Here is a 15,654-nt window from a genome sequence, read left to right on the forward strand (position 1 = left end):
CCCTCGCACACCCGAGCCCCCTCAGCCCCCCTCGCACCCCCCCCCACCTCCACCAGCCCGTCACACACCTTTGCACACCCACGGACACCCCCGGCGCGCCCTTGCACACCCACGCGGCCCCGGGTGCCCCCCGGTGCTCCCGCCCCACGCGCGGGGGGCACCGGGCGCGGTGACAGCGGGAGCGGGGTCACGGAGCCGGGACACGGGGGGAGCTGCCCGGGGACGCCTCCCACGCGGCTGCCACGGCCAGGGGGAGGAAGAGGAGGAGGGACCGGAGCCCAAGCGCGGATCGGTCTCGGGGAGAGGGGACAGGAGGGACCAGGGACCCGCCACCGCGGGGTCCCGGCAGCGGGACCACCCCAGGGAGGGGGTTTTGGAGACATCCCCCGGCGGGACCCCCGGTGCCGCCCAACCCAGCGCTCCCCGGGGCGGCAGTGACAGCGGGGACGGGGGGCACGGGGGGCACGGGGGGCACGGGGGGCGCGGGGGGCGCGGGGGGCACGGGGGGCACGGGGGGCACGGGGGGCACGGGGGGCGCGGGGGGCACGGGGCTCAGCAGCAGGAGGGTTTTGGATGGCAGCGGCTGGAACGATGTTAATGACTTTTCTTCCTGTCGCTCTCCTTTTACACCGAGGGCAGCTCCGTAACCAGAGCCGCTTCCTTCCCCGAGATTAAGGAGCCGTCTGCCCCCCTGCCCGGGCCGCTGACCCCCCCCCCCACGCGGAGCTGTCACCGAATTGTCACCCCCGGCTGGCCCAGGCCTGGCCCTGGCAGGGACACCCCCTCCTGTCACCCTTGGCGGGGCTGAGCATCCTCCCAGCGCTGCTCAGGACTTGGGGCTCGAGGGTCCTCAACGGGAACCGGGTCCGCCACGACCCCCCCGCTCCCCTCCCTCGCTCGTCCCCCCCGCGGGCGGAGCTGAGCCCCCCAAACCCCCCCACCCCCGGCTCTGCCCGCTGCCCACTCGGCACCACCCGTGCCTCGATTTCCCCGCCATGACCCAGAGGACCTGGGGGACCCGGCCAGGTCCTGGGGGGGACAAAGTGCCGGGGGTGGCCTGGCTGAGGGGCGGGAGGGGGCTCGGCAAGGCGGGGGAGGGGGAGGGGGTCAGGGAGGGCTCCCGGCGGGGGAACGCGGCTCCGTCCCGGGCTGCAGGTGGGCGGCGGATGCGGCCGCGGGCCGGGGGTCCCGGGGGTCCCGGGGGGTGGCAGGTGGCCGGGCCGGGGGTCCCGGGGGTCCCGGGGGGTGGCAGGTGGCCGGGCCGGGGGTCCCGGGGGCCCTGCGGTTTGCCATTCCTGCCCCCACGGAGCGCTCGTCACCGCGCTGCCTTCGAGCAGCGGCGAATGCAAATTCCTCCGGGGTGGGGGCAGCATTTTTGGTTCTCCCCGAGACCAAATTTAGCCCCCGCGGGTGCCCGGTGCCCTCGCGCTCATTTTAATAATGAAAACAGGAACGATGCCACCGACTAAGAAAATTACCCGCAAGTTTCCCCTCGTCCGCCAGAAGCCAAATTCCACGGCAGAGGCAGAACCTGCCTGGGGGCTGGGCGGGAGGGAGGGCTGGGGACACTTTGGGGACGCTTTGGGGACACTTTGGAGACTTCAGAATCGCCCCCCCTGCTGGGTGCGACCCTCTGCGGGGTTTTGGTCCCGGGATCAGCGGGATGATGCCCGGGGGTGGGACATGCAGGGTGGTGGCATTGCCCAGAGGGGACAGGGGACAGAGGAAATCCGGGATAATCCCCCCACGAAGGGTCCGACCCCCACCCCGTGCCGGCGCCGGAGACCCCAGGGACGGGGAAACTGAGGCACGGGGCGATGCCGGGGTTGGCTCAAGGACGTTTGGGGTGCCGGGCTTGGCTCCGCCACTTTGGAAAGGAGGTGGCCCTTGGTGACAAACGTGTCGCCAGCCCCGGGCGCGTCCTGCAGCCGAGCCGCTTCCTCCCGGCCCCTCTGTGAGGGCGTTCGGCGAGTGCCGGAGCCACGAGGGCGGCCGGGAGGGACCGGGCACGGCGGCCACACGGAGCTGGCCTTGGCCACCAGCCGCCACCCCGGGGACGCTCGGGTGTGTGACGTGCGGGTGACATCAGCCGCCCACAGCGGGGAAACTGAGGCACGGGGCTGGCACAGGAGGGGATCCGAGCCCGAGGCGGTGCCGGAGCTCCTGCGCTCCGGGAAGGGCCCTGCCGGGGCGGAGGCCCGGCCGTGGGGACGGCTGGAGCCCGAATCCCGGCGGGTCCCTCGGCGGAGGGCCCAGCTCGGGCTCAGAGTGTCCCATCCCAAGGGACGCTGCGTCCCACAGGGGTCCGGGATGTCCCCGAGCATCCCCGAGCATCCCTGTCACCGGCCAATGGGACAGCTGGTGGCTGTTCAAGGTGACGGTCAGGACGCGGCTCCTGTCCCTGCTGTCCTTGCTGTCCCTCCTGTCCCTCCTGTCCCTGCTGTCCCTCCTGTCCCTCCTGTCCCTCCTGTCCCTGCTGGCCCTGCGCGAGTCCTCCCTGCACGGGGACACTTGTGACAACCATCTCCCCAGGAGTCCTGCCGCGTCTTCCAGTGTCCCTGGTGTCACTTTACGGTGGCAGGGGGAGACTCCAGGGCGTGACATCCTGGGGACAGGGCCGCGCTCCTTGTCCCGCCCCTCCCGACCCCGCTGGTGGCACCGGCCGGGACCGGGACCCCCGGGGCGGGGGGGACGCGGGGTGGCGGTGGCAGGTCCCCAGCTGCGGCCACGGTGGGGACACTGGCGAGCCCGACACCCTCTGGGTGGCCACGCCGGCTGCTCCCTCGGCGGGGGGGTGTCCCTGTGAATTTATCCTCGGCGGCGATGGTAAAACGGGAATGAATTAGCACGTGGTGACGTCAGGAGCACTTGTGCCTCGGCGCTCGCTCCCCCCCCCCGTTAATGAGTCGCTCCCCCCCATCCTTAACCCCCCTCCGGCCTTTATTTTCCCTCCTAGAAGAAAAACAATTCTGGAAATTTCCTTGGTTTCCTTCATTTTCTCTCTCGGGGACTCGGCGTGGGGGTCCCTGCTTGGTGGGTGGGGAGGGGGTGGCAGCGCCCTGGTGGTCTGGGGGTGTCCCGGGAGGGGGGGGACAGCTGAACGGGGGGATGCTGTCCCCACTGCCAACCTCAGGGAACCAGAAAAGGGTGGGGCGGGGGCGGTGGGGGTGAGCAGGGGGGCTTTGCATGGAGATTGAAGGCCGGGACCCCTCTGAACGGGGCAAAGCCGGCCCGAATGTTCCGCTGGGCCAGTGCAGAACCCCCGGGACACCCCGGGACACCCCCGGGACACCCCCGCGACACCCCCGCGACACCCCCGCGACACCCCCGGGACACCCCGCGACACCCCCGGGACACCCCCGGGACACCCCCGGGAGGACCCGCGGGTCCCGTCCTGCCGTCCATCCGTCCATCCGCCCCCGCGGCCGCCCTGCCCATCCTGAACTCGCCTTTTCCTCCTGCTGGGCCGCTCCGGGGAGAGGCAGCGCCGTCCCCGTTCCTCATCCTCACCCCTGTCCCCGTGACCGACCTGTCCCCATCCCGGGCCACATCTTCATCCCTGTCCCTGTGACCCACCTGTCCCCATCCCGGGCCACATCCTTCTCTGTGTCGCCATCTCCACCTCTGTCATCCTCATCCGCGTTCCCATCTCCAATCCTGTCCCTTGTCCCCATCCCCAGTCCTGTCCTATGTTCCCATCCCTGTCCCTATCCCTATACCCAGTCCCGTCCCTTGTCCCCATCCCTGTTCCCATCCCCATTTCTGTCCCCATCCCTATCCCTGTCCCTACGTGTCCCCATCCCAGTCCCCATCCCTGTTCCCTGTCCCCATTTCTGTCCCCATCCCTTTCCCTGTCCCTACGTGTCCCCATCCCTGTCCCCTGTCCCCATCCCGCTGTCCCCACTGGTCACCACCCCTAACCCTGATCCGGGGGGTCCCGATGTGGGTTCGGTACCGACCCCCGGGTCCCCCCGTCGCTCCGTCCCCACCCCAGCTCCAGAGGGGACCCCAGCTGCCAGGAGGGGTGACAGTGGCAGTGCCACCGGTGCCTGCGTGCGGCGGGGGTGTCACCGCGCCGCGGGCCATGGAAAGTATTGACGGGAGCGGGGCTGGCCACCGGCCAGGGCAGCGGCCACCGGGGGCCGAGCGCCGGGGGGGCTCCAGGGGACACCGGGACTCCCCCGCGGGGTCAAGGACAGTGCCGGGATGGCCTGGCCTGGGGGCGGCACGGGGGTGGCGCGGGGGTGGCGGGGGGTGGCAGGGAAGTGGCGCGGGGGTGGCACGGCTCGGCCGGGCTGAGCCTCCCGGGGATCCCAGACACCCCGAAACAGAGGAGGGGAGGGGGACCAGAAGGGGCCGAGCCCTCAGCGCCACCCCCCCGGCGTGTCACCCCCCCAGTGACTGCAGTGACCCCAGAGCAGGGGAGGACCCGAATTGTCCCTTCCCCGTGTCCCCCCAGACCCCAAAACACCGACAGGAGCGCGGCCCCCTTGTCCCCCTGTCCCCGCTCTGTCGCTCCCACGTCCCCTCCACGTGTCGCCCGTCCCGTGCGCGGCTCCCCGCGTGTCGCCGTCCCCCGGTGGCCCCGGCCCGCCCCCGGCCCGCCCCGCTCGGGGCTGGGGAGGGGCTGCAGGGCGGAGCTGCGGAGCGGAGCCGCTTCTTTGGATAAGAGGCGCGGGGCGGCGGGGACGGGCCGGTGGAGCGTGTGAGGCACCGGCACCGGCACCGGCACGGGGCGCGGAACCCCCCCCGGCACTTTTGGGGTTTTTCCGGCTGCTTTAGGGTATTTTTGCGGGGTTGTTTTTCTTTGCCCCCGCTCCCTCTTGGCTGTCCCGGGGCCGCCGCCGCTCGGGGCCCCCCCGGTAGCACCGGGCATGGAGGGGGCGGCGGGAGCGCGGCCGGGCGGGCAGCGCTGACCGGCGCCGCGTCCCGGGGCCGCCGCCGGCGGGGACCCCCATGAGCGGCTGAGCGGGGCCGGCGCCCCCCGCCCGTCCATGGGCGCGCTGGAGCCGGGCACCGGAGCCCCCCGGCCCGCCGCCCCCATGCTCAGCGCCGCCGCCGGCTTCGCCAAGGAGCCGCCGGGCCCGCGGGACGCCGCCGCCGCCGCTTTCTTCGGTGATGGAGGGGGACCGGAACCGGGAGCCCCCCCGCTCCCCTACGGCGCTCCCGGCGGCTTCGGCGGCCGGTTCCTGGGGCCGTGCCCGCCCTACCGGGCGCCGCCGCCTCCCGCCGCGCCGGTGGAAGGTTACGCGGGCGCCGAGGGCGGTTTCGGCGGCGGGGGGGGCCCGCTGTGCCCCCCGCTCTGCGCCCTGCCCGGGTACCGGGCGGCCGGGAAGGTGCAGGTGATGCTCAACAATTACCCGCTCTGGGCCAAGTTCCACAAGCACCAGACCGAGATGATCATCACCAAACAGGGCAGGTGAGCCGGGAGCACCGGGGCGCTCCGGGGAGGACCGGAGAGCCGGCGGCACCGGGGGGAAACGGGGAGGACCGGAGAGCCGGCGGCACCGGGGGAAACGGGGCGCTGGGAGGGGACTGGAGGGAGCGGGACGGGGACCGGCGGGACCGGGGTGTGCGGGGACGGGGAACTGTCACAGGACGCGTGAGGCGACGGAGGGGATGGGGTGGGGACACCGAGGGGAACCTGAGAGCACCGGAGGGACGGGGGCACCGTGACAGAGACCGGCAGCGCCACCCGGCACCGGGGGTGGCGGGGGTCCGGTGTGGGCACCGGGAGTGGGGACACCGCAGTGAGGGGGTGGGACAGACCCCGGGGGCCGGCACGGTGAGGGGCTGGGGGGTCCCGCCAAGGGCTGGAAGGGTGGGAGGTGTTTGTGGGGACCCCCGTCCCCTCGTGGGTTTTAAGGAAAGCCTGGGAGGGGGAGGCAAAGCGTCCCAGAGGTCCCCCGGTGTTGTTTCCTTGGGGAGCTGAGGCTCGTGGGAAGGAGAAAAGGGTCTGGGGGTGTCCCCACCTCTACCAGAGAGGGACAGGGGGCTCGGGGAGGTGGCAGAGGTGGCGGCGCTGCCAGGGGCCTGCGGGCAGCTTGGATCCGGCCCCAGCCCACGGGCCGGATCCGGAGCTCGGCGCTGCAACAAGTGGAGAGGAGCTGCTGCCACCCCCGGGCGCCGTGGGAGGGTGGGTGACACCCTGCGCCGTCCCTGTCCCCTCTCTGGGGTGGAAACCCCCCCGTGCTCCGTGACCGGAGCCTTTTGGCCACATCCTGGCTGCCAGAAACGCCCCCGGTGACGCCAGAGCCGGGCACTCGCTGTCCCCTCCGTGCTGCGGGGTCCCGGGGCTGGAGGGGGCTGGGGGGTCTTGGGGGGCTCCGCCAAGACCCCAGTTTGGGGGGCTGGGTGCCGTACAGGCCCTGTGGGGCCGCGGAGCCACCACGGCGTGGGGCAAGGGGAGCCCAAAACGCCGACCCCGTCCTTCGGCCCCACATCACACCGGGGTGGGGAGGATGAGGATGAGGATGAGGATGAGGATGAGGATGAGGATGAGGATGAGGATGAGGATGAGGATGAGGATGGGGATGGGGATGAGGATGAGGATGAGGATGAGGATGAGGATGAGGATGAGAATGAGGATGAGGATGAGGATGAGGATGAGGATGAGGATGAGGAGAGCCCCACCCTGGGCTGCACTTGGGGGTCTCCCCGGCAATGGGATCACAGCTCAGCCACCTCCAGATCACCCCGAGGGGCCCCCAAAACCCCGTGCCAAGGGGAAGCGGGGCTGCACCCCCTCTCCGTGCCCTCAGCAGCTGGCACAGAGCCCCCCCAGCCCCTCCTGCCGCGCTGCCCCCCCTGCCCGGCCCCAGCCCCGCGCCCAGGGGTCCCTCTCTGCCCGGCGCCCCTCGCTGCCTCGGCCGGGGGACAGACGGTGTCACTTCGATGCTGAGCCCACCCTGCTGGATGTGGTGGAAGTCTAAACACGTTAGGGCCGCTTGGTTTGGCACGGCCGAGCCCGGCCCCGCTCCGCCCGGGGATGCTGCGAGCCCGGCACGGAGGGGGTGACACGTCCCCAGGGGGTGGCGGGGGTGGCGGGCACCCCAATTCGTCGTTTGCTGCCCGCCACCCCTCAGGGCCTGCAGGAATGTGCTGAAAATCTGCTTTTTTCTCCCTTTTCTGCTCTCTTTCCCGGCCTGGCGCTGGGGGAGTGCCCTCCCTGCTGTGTCGGGAGCCGCTGCCGAGGGTCTGGAAATGGGGGTGGCCCCACAGACCCCATCCCCCCTGCCCCGCTGCGCCTCTGCTTTCGTCTCCCAGCCCGAAACCGCCGATTTTGGGGTTTTTCCCATCTCCATCCCCCGCCGCGGAGGGGCTGCGGGCCGAGGGGGGGTTTGCTCGGTGCGGGGGGGCTCACGGCGAGCCCAGCCCGTGGAGAGCGTCAAACCCGGAGCCACAGAACATCCGTTTCCCCCGACCCTGAGCTGCTTTTGCAGCGTGCAGAGCCGGGCTGCAGCGCTGCTGAGACAGGAAAAACCCCAGCGGGGCTCCAGGGGGCCGTGAGCCCCCATCGGGGACCCGGGGGGGGTCTGGACCCCCGACCCGGGCTGGGGGGCTCTGGGGCAGGGAGGGCGCGCGTTCCCACCCCGCCGTGGGCTCTGCAGCCCCTCCCGCCCCTTCCTCAGCACTGACGGGGTGCGGCCCCCCCGAGCCCCGCGGAGGAGCCGGGGCTGGCGGGGACACCGGGGTGGCACCGGGTGAAGCGGGCCTGGCACCGGGATTGACCCTGCTGGCACCGCTCCTGCTGTCCCGGGCCAGCCTGAGCCAGCCCGGCCTGTCCTGAGCCGCCCCACGCCCAACATCCCGCCCCAGACAGCCCCGGGTGGCTCCCCACGCCTGTCCCTGTCCCTGTCCCTGTCCCTGTCCCATCCCTGTCCCTGTCCCTGTCCCATCCCTATCCCTGTCCCATCCCTGGCCCTGTCCCTGTCCCTGTCCCATCCCTGTCCCATCCCTGTCCCTGTCCCTGTCCCTGTCCCTGTCCCTGTCCCTGTCCCCGCTGTGTCCCCCGCGGCTCCCGGGCCCGGCAGGACAGGATTCCTGCGGAAAGCCCCAAGGACTCGCTGGGCACGGGGAATTCCTGCCGGAATTTGGGGTGGCCCTGCCCTTTGGGGTGACACAGGGGCTGGCCCTGCCCTTTGGGGTGACACAGGGCCTGACACTGCCCTTTGGGCTGGCCCTGCCCTTTGGGGTGACACAGGGCCTGTCTTTATGTTTTGAGGGGACACAGGGGCCAGCTTTGGTTTTTGGGGTGGCACAAGGGGCTGGCCCTGTGCTTTGGGGTGACACGAGGGGCTGGCGCTGCTCTTTGGGGTGGCACTGCACTTTGGGGTGACACAGGGCCTGTCTTTGATGATTGAGGGGACACAGGGGCCAGCTTTGGTTTTTGGGGTGGCACAAGGGGCTGGCCCTGTGCTTTGGGGTGACACAGGAGGTGGCACTGCCCTTTGGGGTGACACAGGGCCCGTCTTTGTGTTTTGAGGGGACACGGGGGGCTGTCCCTGTCGCTGGGGACACAGAAGGGCTGTCCCTGCACTCGGGGGTGGCTCAGCGCCGCCTTTGGGGGTGCAGGGGCTCCCTCTGTGCTTGGGGACACCAGGGATGGCTTTGCCTTCGGAGAGGACACCGCGGTGGCTTTGGGGACACAAAGTCCGACGGGTGGCTTTGATTTGAGGGGTGGCCGTGCAGGGGAAGGGACACCAGAGGTGGCAGCGCCTTTTGGGGACCCTGGGGGTGGCTCTCCGGGGCTGGCCGGGGCTGGGGACACGCAGCGCCAGGCTGGCAGCTCGGCGGGGTTGGGGCAGACATGTTGTGACTTGTCACCGTGTCCTGCCGCGCTGTGACATTTAGCTGTGCCCTGTCACCCACTCGGGCAGTGCAGCTGTGCCGTGCAGATGTGCCGTGCAGATGTGCCACGCAGCCCTGCCGTGTCACCGCGCGTCACCGGGACTCGTCTGGCTGTGCCACTGTGCTGTGGCACTGCCATGTCACCGTGCCATGCATTGGTGTGTCACCTCTGTGCCATGTCACCGTGCCATGTCCAGCAGCCACGCCATGCCCGTGTGCCACGCTCTGTCACCACACCATGTCACCATGGCGTGCATTGCCATGCCACCACGCCACGTCACCGTGCCATGAGTTGGTGTGTCACCACCGTGCCATGTCACCACCGTGCCATGTCACCATGCCATGCATCGCCTTGCCACCGCTGTGCCTTGTCACCCAGCTCTAGCCCTGTGCCCTGGGCCATGCAGTGGGGGCTGGCCCGTGTCCCTTGTCCCGTGTCCCATGTCCCGTGTCCCATATCCTGCGTCCCTTGTCCCTTGTCCCTTGTCCCTTGTGCCATGTCCCATGTCCCTTTTCCCTTGTCCTTTGTCCCTTGTCGCACGTCCCGTGTCCTGTGTCCTGTGTCCTGTGTCCTGTGTCCTGTGTCCTGTGTCCATTTTCCCGTGTCCCATGTCCCGTGTCCCTTGTCCCGTGTCCCGTGTCCGGTGTCCCACGCGGCCCCGGTGGCTCCTGCGGTCCCCGCGCTGCCACCGAGGGAGGAGGAGGAGGAGGAGGAGGAGGAGGAGGCTCAGGAAGCCGCAGCCCCCCCACCCTGCCGGGGCCGGGGAGCTGTGGAGGCTCTGCCGGGGGTTTGGAGCCCCCCGCCCTCCTCTGCAGCCACCCGCCGCCCTCCGCGTGTCCCCAGCCCCGCAGCGTGCCCGTGTCGCCGGCTGTCCCCTCGGTGTCGCCGCGGTTCACACAGGGACAAACCCCGAGCGCCGACACAGAACCCCGGAGGGCGAAACCCGCGGCGCCCACCCGCCCGTGGGCACCTCCCAAACCGCGGTGCCCGAGCCGCGGGGGCCGAGCGCTGCCCGGGCGTTAAAAATAAACCCGGGCGAGCGCGGTTTCGGTGCCGCCGCCGCCCTGCCGTGCCCGGCCGGGCCGTGCGGTTTCCCCGCGTGTGAGCGCCGAGCTCGGCTGGCAGCGCCGGGGAGCGCGCTGTGGGAGCGAAGGGCAGAAAAACCCCAAAACCCAGCCCCAAAAAGCTGTTTTCTCGCTCTGCGCTCGGTGCAGAGCTGGGGCGGTGCAGCAGAGCCTGGGAGCTCGGCCCGGCCGCGGCTCCGAGCGCCCCGGCGGTTTTGGGGGCGGCCGCGATTTTTGATGCGCGGCTGGAACCCCCCCGTGCTGCTCCGGAGGGGACGGGAGCCCGCGGGGACGGCTCCTCTGGGGACACAGAGGGGACAGCGGGGTCTGCGGGGGCGCGGGGGGACCCCGGAGCCCCCGGGATGCTCCGGGCCAGCGTCGGCCCCGAGCACCGGCAGCTCCTCGCCACGGCGGCTTCGTTCTCTTTTCACCTCTCTTGTTGTCTTTATCTTTATCTTTAATTTATCTTCTTTTTATTCTTATTTTTACTATTCTCTGTTCTTGTTTTTAGTCTTTATCTTCTCCTTCTTTCTCTTCTCCTCCTGATTCTTCATTTTTTCCTCTTCTTTTTTTCAGTGTTTTTCATTTTTCTCTTCCTTCTTCTTTTTCTATTTTCTCTTCCTTTCCCCCTCCCCTTCTTTTTCTATTTTCTCTTCCTTTCCCCCTCCCCTTCTTTTTCTATTTTCTCTTCCTTCCCCCCTCCCCTTCTTTTTCTTAATCTTCGTTTTATTCTCTTTTCTTTTTCTGGCTTTTTTTCATTTCTTCTCATTTTTCTCTTTCTCTTTCTATTTTTCCTTTTTCTCTTCTTTCTTTTTCTATTCCCCTCTCTCTCGCAAGGGCAATTTTGAGTCACCCTCCACCCGCTGACTTTTCTTTCCACCGCTCTTCCCCCGGCGCTGCCCCAGCCCCGTTTCCTGCTGGGGGGGCCCGGACCCCCCTTTTCCCCTGGTGCGCCCCCTCCCCTCAGGAATTCCCCGGCTCGGGACCCCCAGGCAGGGGCACTGAGGGGTGCCCGGGGGGGTCTGTCCGGCGGGGGTGACATTAATGGGGTGGGGGGACACGCTGGTGTCCGGGGGTGACATTAATGGGGTGGGGGGACACGCTGGTGTCCGGGGGTGACATTAATGGGGTGGGGGGACACGCTGGTGTCCGGGGGGGACATTAATGGGGTGGGGGGACACGCTGGTGTCCGGGGGGGACATTAATGGGGTGGGGGGACACGCTGGTGTCCGGGGGTGACATTAATGGGGTGGGGGGACACGCTGGTGTTCGGGGGGGACACGCTGGTGTCCGGGGTGACATTAATGGGGTGGGGGGACACGCTGGTGTTCGGGGGGGACACGCTGGTGTCCGGGGTGACATTAATGGGGTGGGGGGACACGCTGGTGTCCGGGGTGACATTAATGGGGCGGGGGGGACACGCTGGTGTCCGGGGGTGACACTCAGTGTCCGGGGAGACACGCTGGTGTCCGGGGGTGACACTCAGTGTCCAGGGGGACACGCTGGTGTCCGGGGGTGACACTCGGTGTCCAGCTCCGGCCGTCGGAGCTCCCGGAGTTGCCAAAATTCCACGGCTGGGAGCGGGGGGGGGGGCTGGGACAGTGCCCAAAGCCACGGCTGGAGGGCCCGACAGCAACCCGAGCTGGCCACGGGGCCACTGGGGCTACTGGGGACACTGGGGGCTACTGGGGGCTGCCGGGGACACTGGGGAGCCTGGGGCTACTGGGGCAACTGGGGGTTACTGGGGCTACTGGGGGCTATTGGGGCAACTGGGGCTAATGGGGCTACTGGGGCTACTGGGGCTGCTGGGGCTACTGGGGCTGCTGGGGCTACTGGGGCTACTGGGGCTACTGGGGAGCCTGGGGACACTGGGGACACTGGGGGCTACTGGAGCTACTGGGGCCTACGGTGGCTACTGGGGCTACTGGGGACACTGGGGAGCCTGGGGCCTACTGGGGCCTACTGCGGCTACTGGGGGCAACTGGGGCTTACTGGGGCTACTGGGGCTACTGCGGCTACTGGGGCTTACTGGGGCTACTGGGGCTACTGCGGCTACTGCGGCTACTGGGGCTTACTGGGGCTACTGGGGCTACTGGGGCTACTGGGGGCCAATGGGGCGTATTGGGGCTACTGGGGAGCCTTGGGCTTCTGGGGCTACTGGGGGCTACTGGGGACTGCTGGGGCCACTGGGGCCACTGGGGACACTGGGGCTACTGGGGGCTATTGGGAACTTGGGTAGTCTGGGGCTACTGGGGCTACTAGGACTACTGGGGGCCACTGGGGCTACTGGGGCTACTGGGGACACTGGGCCTACTGGGGGCTATTGGGGCCAATGGGGGCTACTGGGGGCTACTGGGGGCCAATGGGGGCTACTGGGGCTACTGGCGCTACTGGGGCTACTGGGGGCAACTGGGGCCTACGGTGGCCACTGGGGCCACTGGGGCTACTGGGGCTACTGGGGCCTACTGGGGCTACTGGGCCTACTGGGCTACTGGGGGCTCTTGGGGCCAATGGGGGCTACTGGGGCTACTGGCGCTACTGGGGCTACTGGGGGCCAATGGGGCTACTGGGGTTACTGGGGGCCCCTGTGTCCCCTGTGTCCCCTGTGGCCAGCAGCCAGCGATGGGCCCGGGGCAGAGCAGGCTGCAGAGCTCCCCCAGCTCAGCGCTGTGGTTTGAGGGGACACCCGGGGGCCCGCGGGGCGCAGCCCCGGGGGGTGGCAGCTGCCGCCCCGTGGTCCCCGCCGGTGCCACCGTGTCCCCTTCCTGCCCTTGGCGCGGGCTGGCGCCCGGCCCGGAATAGCAGCGGTGTTGGTTTCCGATCCGGAAGGTGCTTGGGGAGGGGGAGGGAGATACCGGGGGGGACCGGCCCCGACAGCAGCCCCCAGCTGCCGGGGTCACTCAGCCGCTCACGGGCACCCAGCCGCCCGAGGGGGGGTGGGCACCGCGCTGCCTCAGTTTCCCCATCACATCACCCCCCCCAAACCGCCCTGTGCGAGCAGGGGGGGGTGACAGCGTCTGTGCCTCTGTCCCCTCCCCAGGCGAATGTTCCCCTTCCTCAGCTTCAACCTGTCGGGGCTGAACCCCGTGGCGCACTACAGCGTCTGCGTGGACGTGGTGCTGGTGGACCAGCACCACTGGCGCTACCAGGGCGGCAAGTGGGTGCAGTGCGGGAAAGCCGAGGGCAGCATGCCAGGTAAGGGCTCTGCCCGCCCTCCCTCGCCCTCCCGCCGCTGCCGGGCTGGGGGTGACGCCGTGGCCGCCGCCCCCTGCCCAGGGAACCGCCTGTACCTGCACCCCGACTCGCCCAACACGGGCGCGCACTGGATGCGGCAGGAGGTGTCCTTCGGGAAGCTGAAGCTCACCAACAACAAGGGAGCCTCCAACAACGTCGGGCAGGTGAGGGGAGGGTCCCGCCGGGCGGCAGCTGGCTGTGAGCCCCCCCTGACCGCCCTGACCCCCCCCAGATGATCGTGCTGCAGTCGCTGCACAAGTACCAGCCGCGGCTGCACGTCACGGAGGTGAAGGAGGGCGAGGGGGAGGACGGGTACCCCTCCCCACACACCCACACCTTCGCCTTCCCCGAGACCCAGTTCATCGCCGTCACCGCCTACCAGAACGCCGACGTGAGTGCGAGCCCCCCGCCGGTCCCGAGCATGCAGCCCCCCCCCCCAAAAAAAACCCCAACAGCACAAAACCTCCAGCAACCCCCCCAGCGTCCTCCCAGACACCGGGCAGGCCGTCCCAGTGCCACCACAGCAACCCAAACCCGCCCCCAGAACAGCCCCCAGCCCCGTTAATCCCCCAGCAGCATCCAGGGCGTGCTCGGCTTCAGGGAAACCCCCCGGCCTCCCCCAGACCCCCCCCTGTCTGCCAGCGCCCCGGGATGCAGCACCCCTCGGCATCCCGGGGTCTCCCCCTGCACCCCTCGGCATCCCGGGGTCTCCCCCTGCACCCCTCGGCATCCCGGGGTCTCCCCCTGCACCCCTCGGCATCCCGGGGTCTCCCCCTGCACCCCTCGGTATCCCGGGGTCTCCCCCTGCCTCCCTCGGCATCCCGGGGTCTCCCCCTGCACCCCTCGGCATCCCGGGGTCTCCCCCTGCGTCCCTCCAGCACCCCAGAGGCCTCTGAGGCCCGTATCCCCCGAGAATTCCAGAACCACCCCCTCATCCCCTCAGCCACCCCCCTGACCCCCCCAGAACCGTCCCTCGGCATCCCAGGATCGCCCCCTGTGTCCCCTCAGCATCCCAGAGCCACCCCAGTGCCCTCAGACCCCCTTCCAGAGCCCCCCCCGGATCCCTTCAGCTCCCTCTGGGTTCCCCACTGCCCCCCAGGACCGTCCCACACATCCCAGTACCCCCCCCAGACCCCCTCAGCATCCCCCAGCCCCCCTGCCCTGGCATTCTGGTGGGATGGGGGGACAGGGACACCCCGCAGGAGGGACAGGCTGCCAGCAGCCCCCCCAAACCCGCGTCCCCCCAGATCACCCAGCTGAAGATCGACCACAACCCCTTCGCCAAAGGATTCCGGGACAACTTTGACTCGTGAGTGCCGCCGCCCCTCCCGGTCCTGTCCCCCCCGCTCCCCTCCCGGCCTCATCCGGCGGGAGCAGCCCCCCAAAACCCCTCCGTGCGCCCCCTCCCCAGGATGTACGCGGCCTCGGAGAGCGACCGCCTGACCCCGTCCCCGCCGGAGGCTCCGGGCTGCCAGCAGCTGCTGCCGGCGCCGCGCTTCCAGCCCTTCCTGCCCGAGCAGTTCCCGCTGCCCCCGGGCCGCTTCTTCGGGGGGGAGCGGGGCCCGGCGCTGCCGCTGCCCCCCAAAGACCCCCCGCCCTGGTACTTCCCCCCGCAGCAGCCCCCCGCCGCCGGCGCGCTGGACTACGGCGGCTACGAGGGGGGCTACGGCGGGGGCAAACTGGTGCCCTACGGGGTGAAACCCTTCGCGCTGCCCCCCGCCCCGCACCCGCCCCTGCCCTACTACCCCGAGGGGCCGGGGGGCTTCGGGGTGGCGGGCGGCTGGAGCCCCGGGCAGTACGGCCCCAAGGGCGGCGGCGCGGCTCTGGGCTGGTACCGGGAGCCCCGCGAGGAGAAGGGCAAGGAGCTGGAGGGCTGGGGCACCGAGCCCGCCGCCGCCGCGGCCTCCGGGGACTCGCCGGACTCGGGGCTGTACGAGTGCAAGCGGCGGCGGGTGTCGCCGTACCCCTCGAGCACCGAGAGCTCCTCGCCGCCGCGCAACGGCGACATCTACGACAAGGAGCCGCTCACCGACGGGGGCTACTACGGCTACTACGGCAACTGAGCCGCGCCGGGGGCCGAGCGAGGGGCCGGAGCCACCCGGACCCCCCAAGTCTGGGGGCGAAGGGGTCCCGTGCGCCCCCCACCCCAGATCCCGGAGCGGGGAGGGGGGCTCAGCGCGACAATCAGCCCCCGGTGCCACCCCGGTGGGGCCGCGGGGGCCAGCGGGGAGGGACGGGCGGGGGGGACGGCGGGGAGGGGATTTTTGGGGTGGGTGGTTTTGAAGGGAGGGGGGTTAATGCTGAAGTATTTATTGAGCCCGCCCCGCGCCCGGTGTGGGGCGGGGGGCAGCAGCATATCGCAATAAAGGGGACACTGTGGGACACGGCTCTGTGCGTGTGGGGAGGGAAACTGAGGCACGGGGGCGGTGGGAGGGGCTTGTGCATCCCCAGCTTGGTTTGGGAGGGGGTCCTGAGCCCCCCAGGGGTAGTGATGGGCGAGGGGAG

The 15,654-nt window shown here is 70.0% G+C and overlaps 1 protein-coding gene across 1 annotated transcript; it reads left to right on the plus strand.

The window, feature by feature from the left end:
* Positions 1–4,994: 4,994 nt before the first annotated feature.
* On the plus strand, positions 4,995–15,251 carry TBX21 (T-box transcription factor 21; the record flags this gene model as incomplete). Its single annotated transcript, XM_084222234.1, has 6 exons — positions 4,995–5,419; positions 12,956–13,110; positions 13,192–13,313; positions 13,382–13,540; positions 14,397–14,458; positions 14,561–15,251. The coding sequence occupies 6 exons, from the start codon at positions 4,995–4,997 to the stop codon at positions 15,210–15,212; spliced, it is 1,575 nt and encodes a 524-aa protein (XP_084078360.1). The 3' UTR covers positions 15,213–15,251.
* Between the last annotated feature and the right edge of the window lie 403 nt (positions 15,252–15,654).

The sequence above is a fragment of the Fringilla coelebs genome (assembly GCF_963513975.1).
Source record: "Fringilla coelebs genome assembly, chromosome: 27".
Classification (NCBI taxonomy): domain Eukaryota; kingdom Metazoa; phylum Chordata; class Aves; order Passeriformes; family Fringillidae; genus Fringilla; species Fringilla coelebs.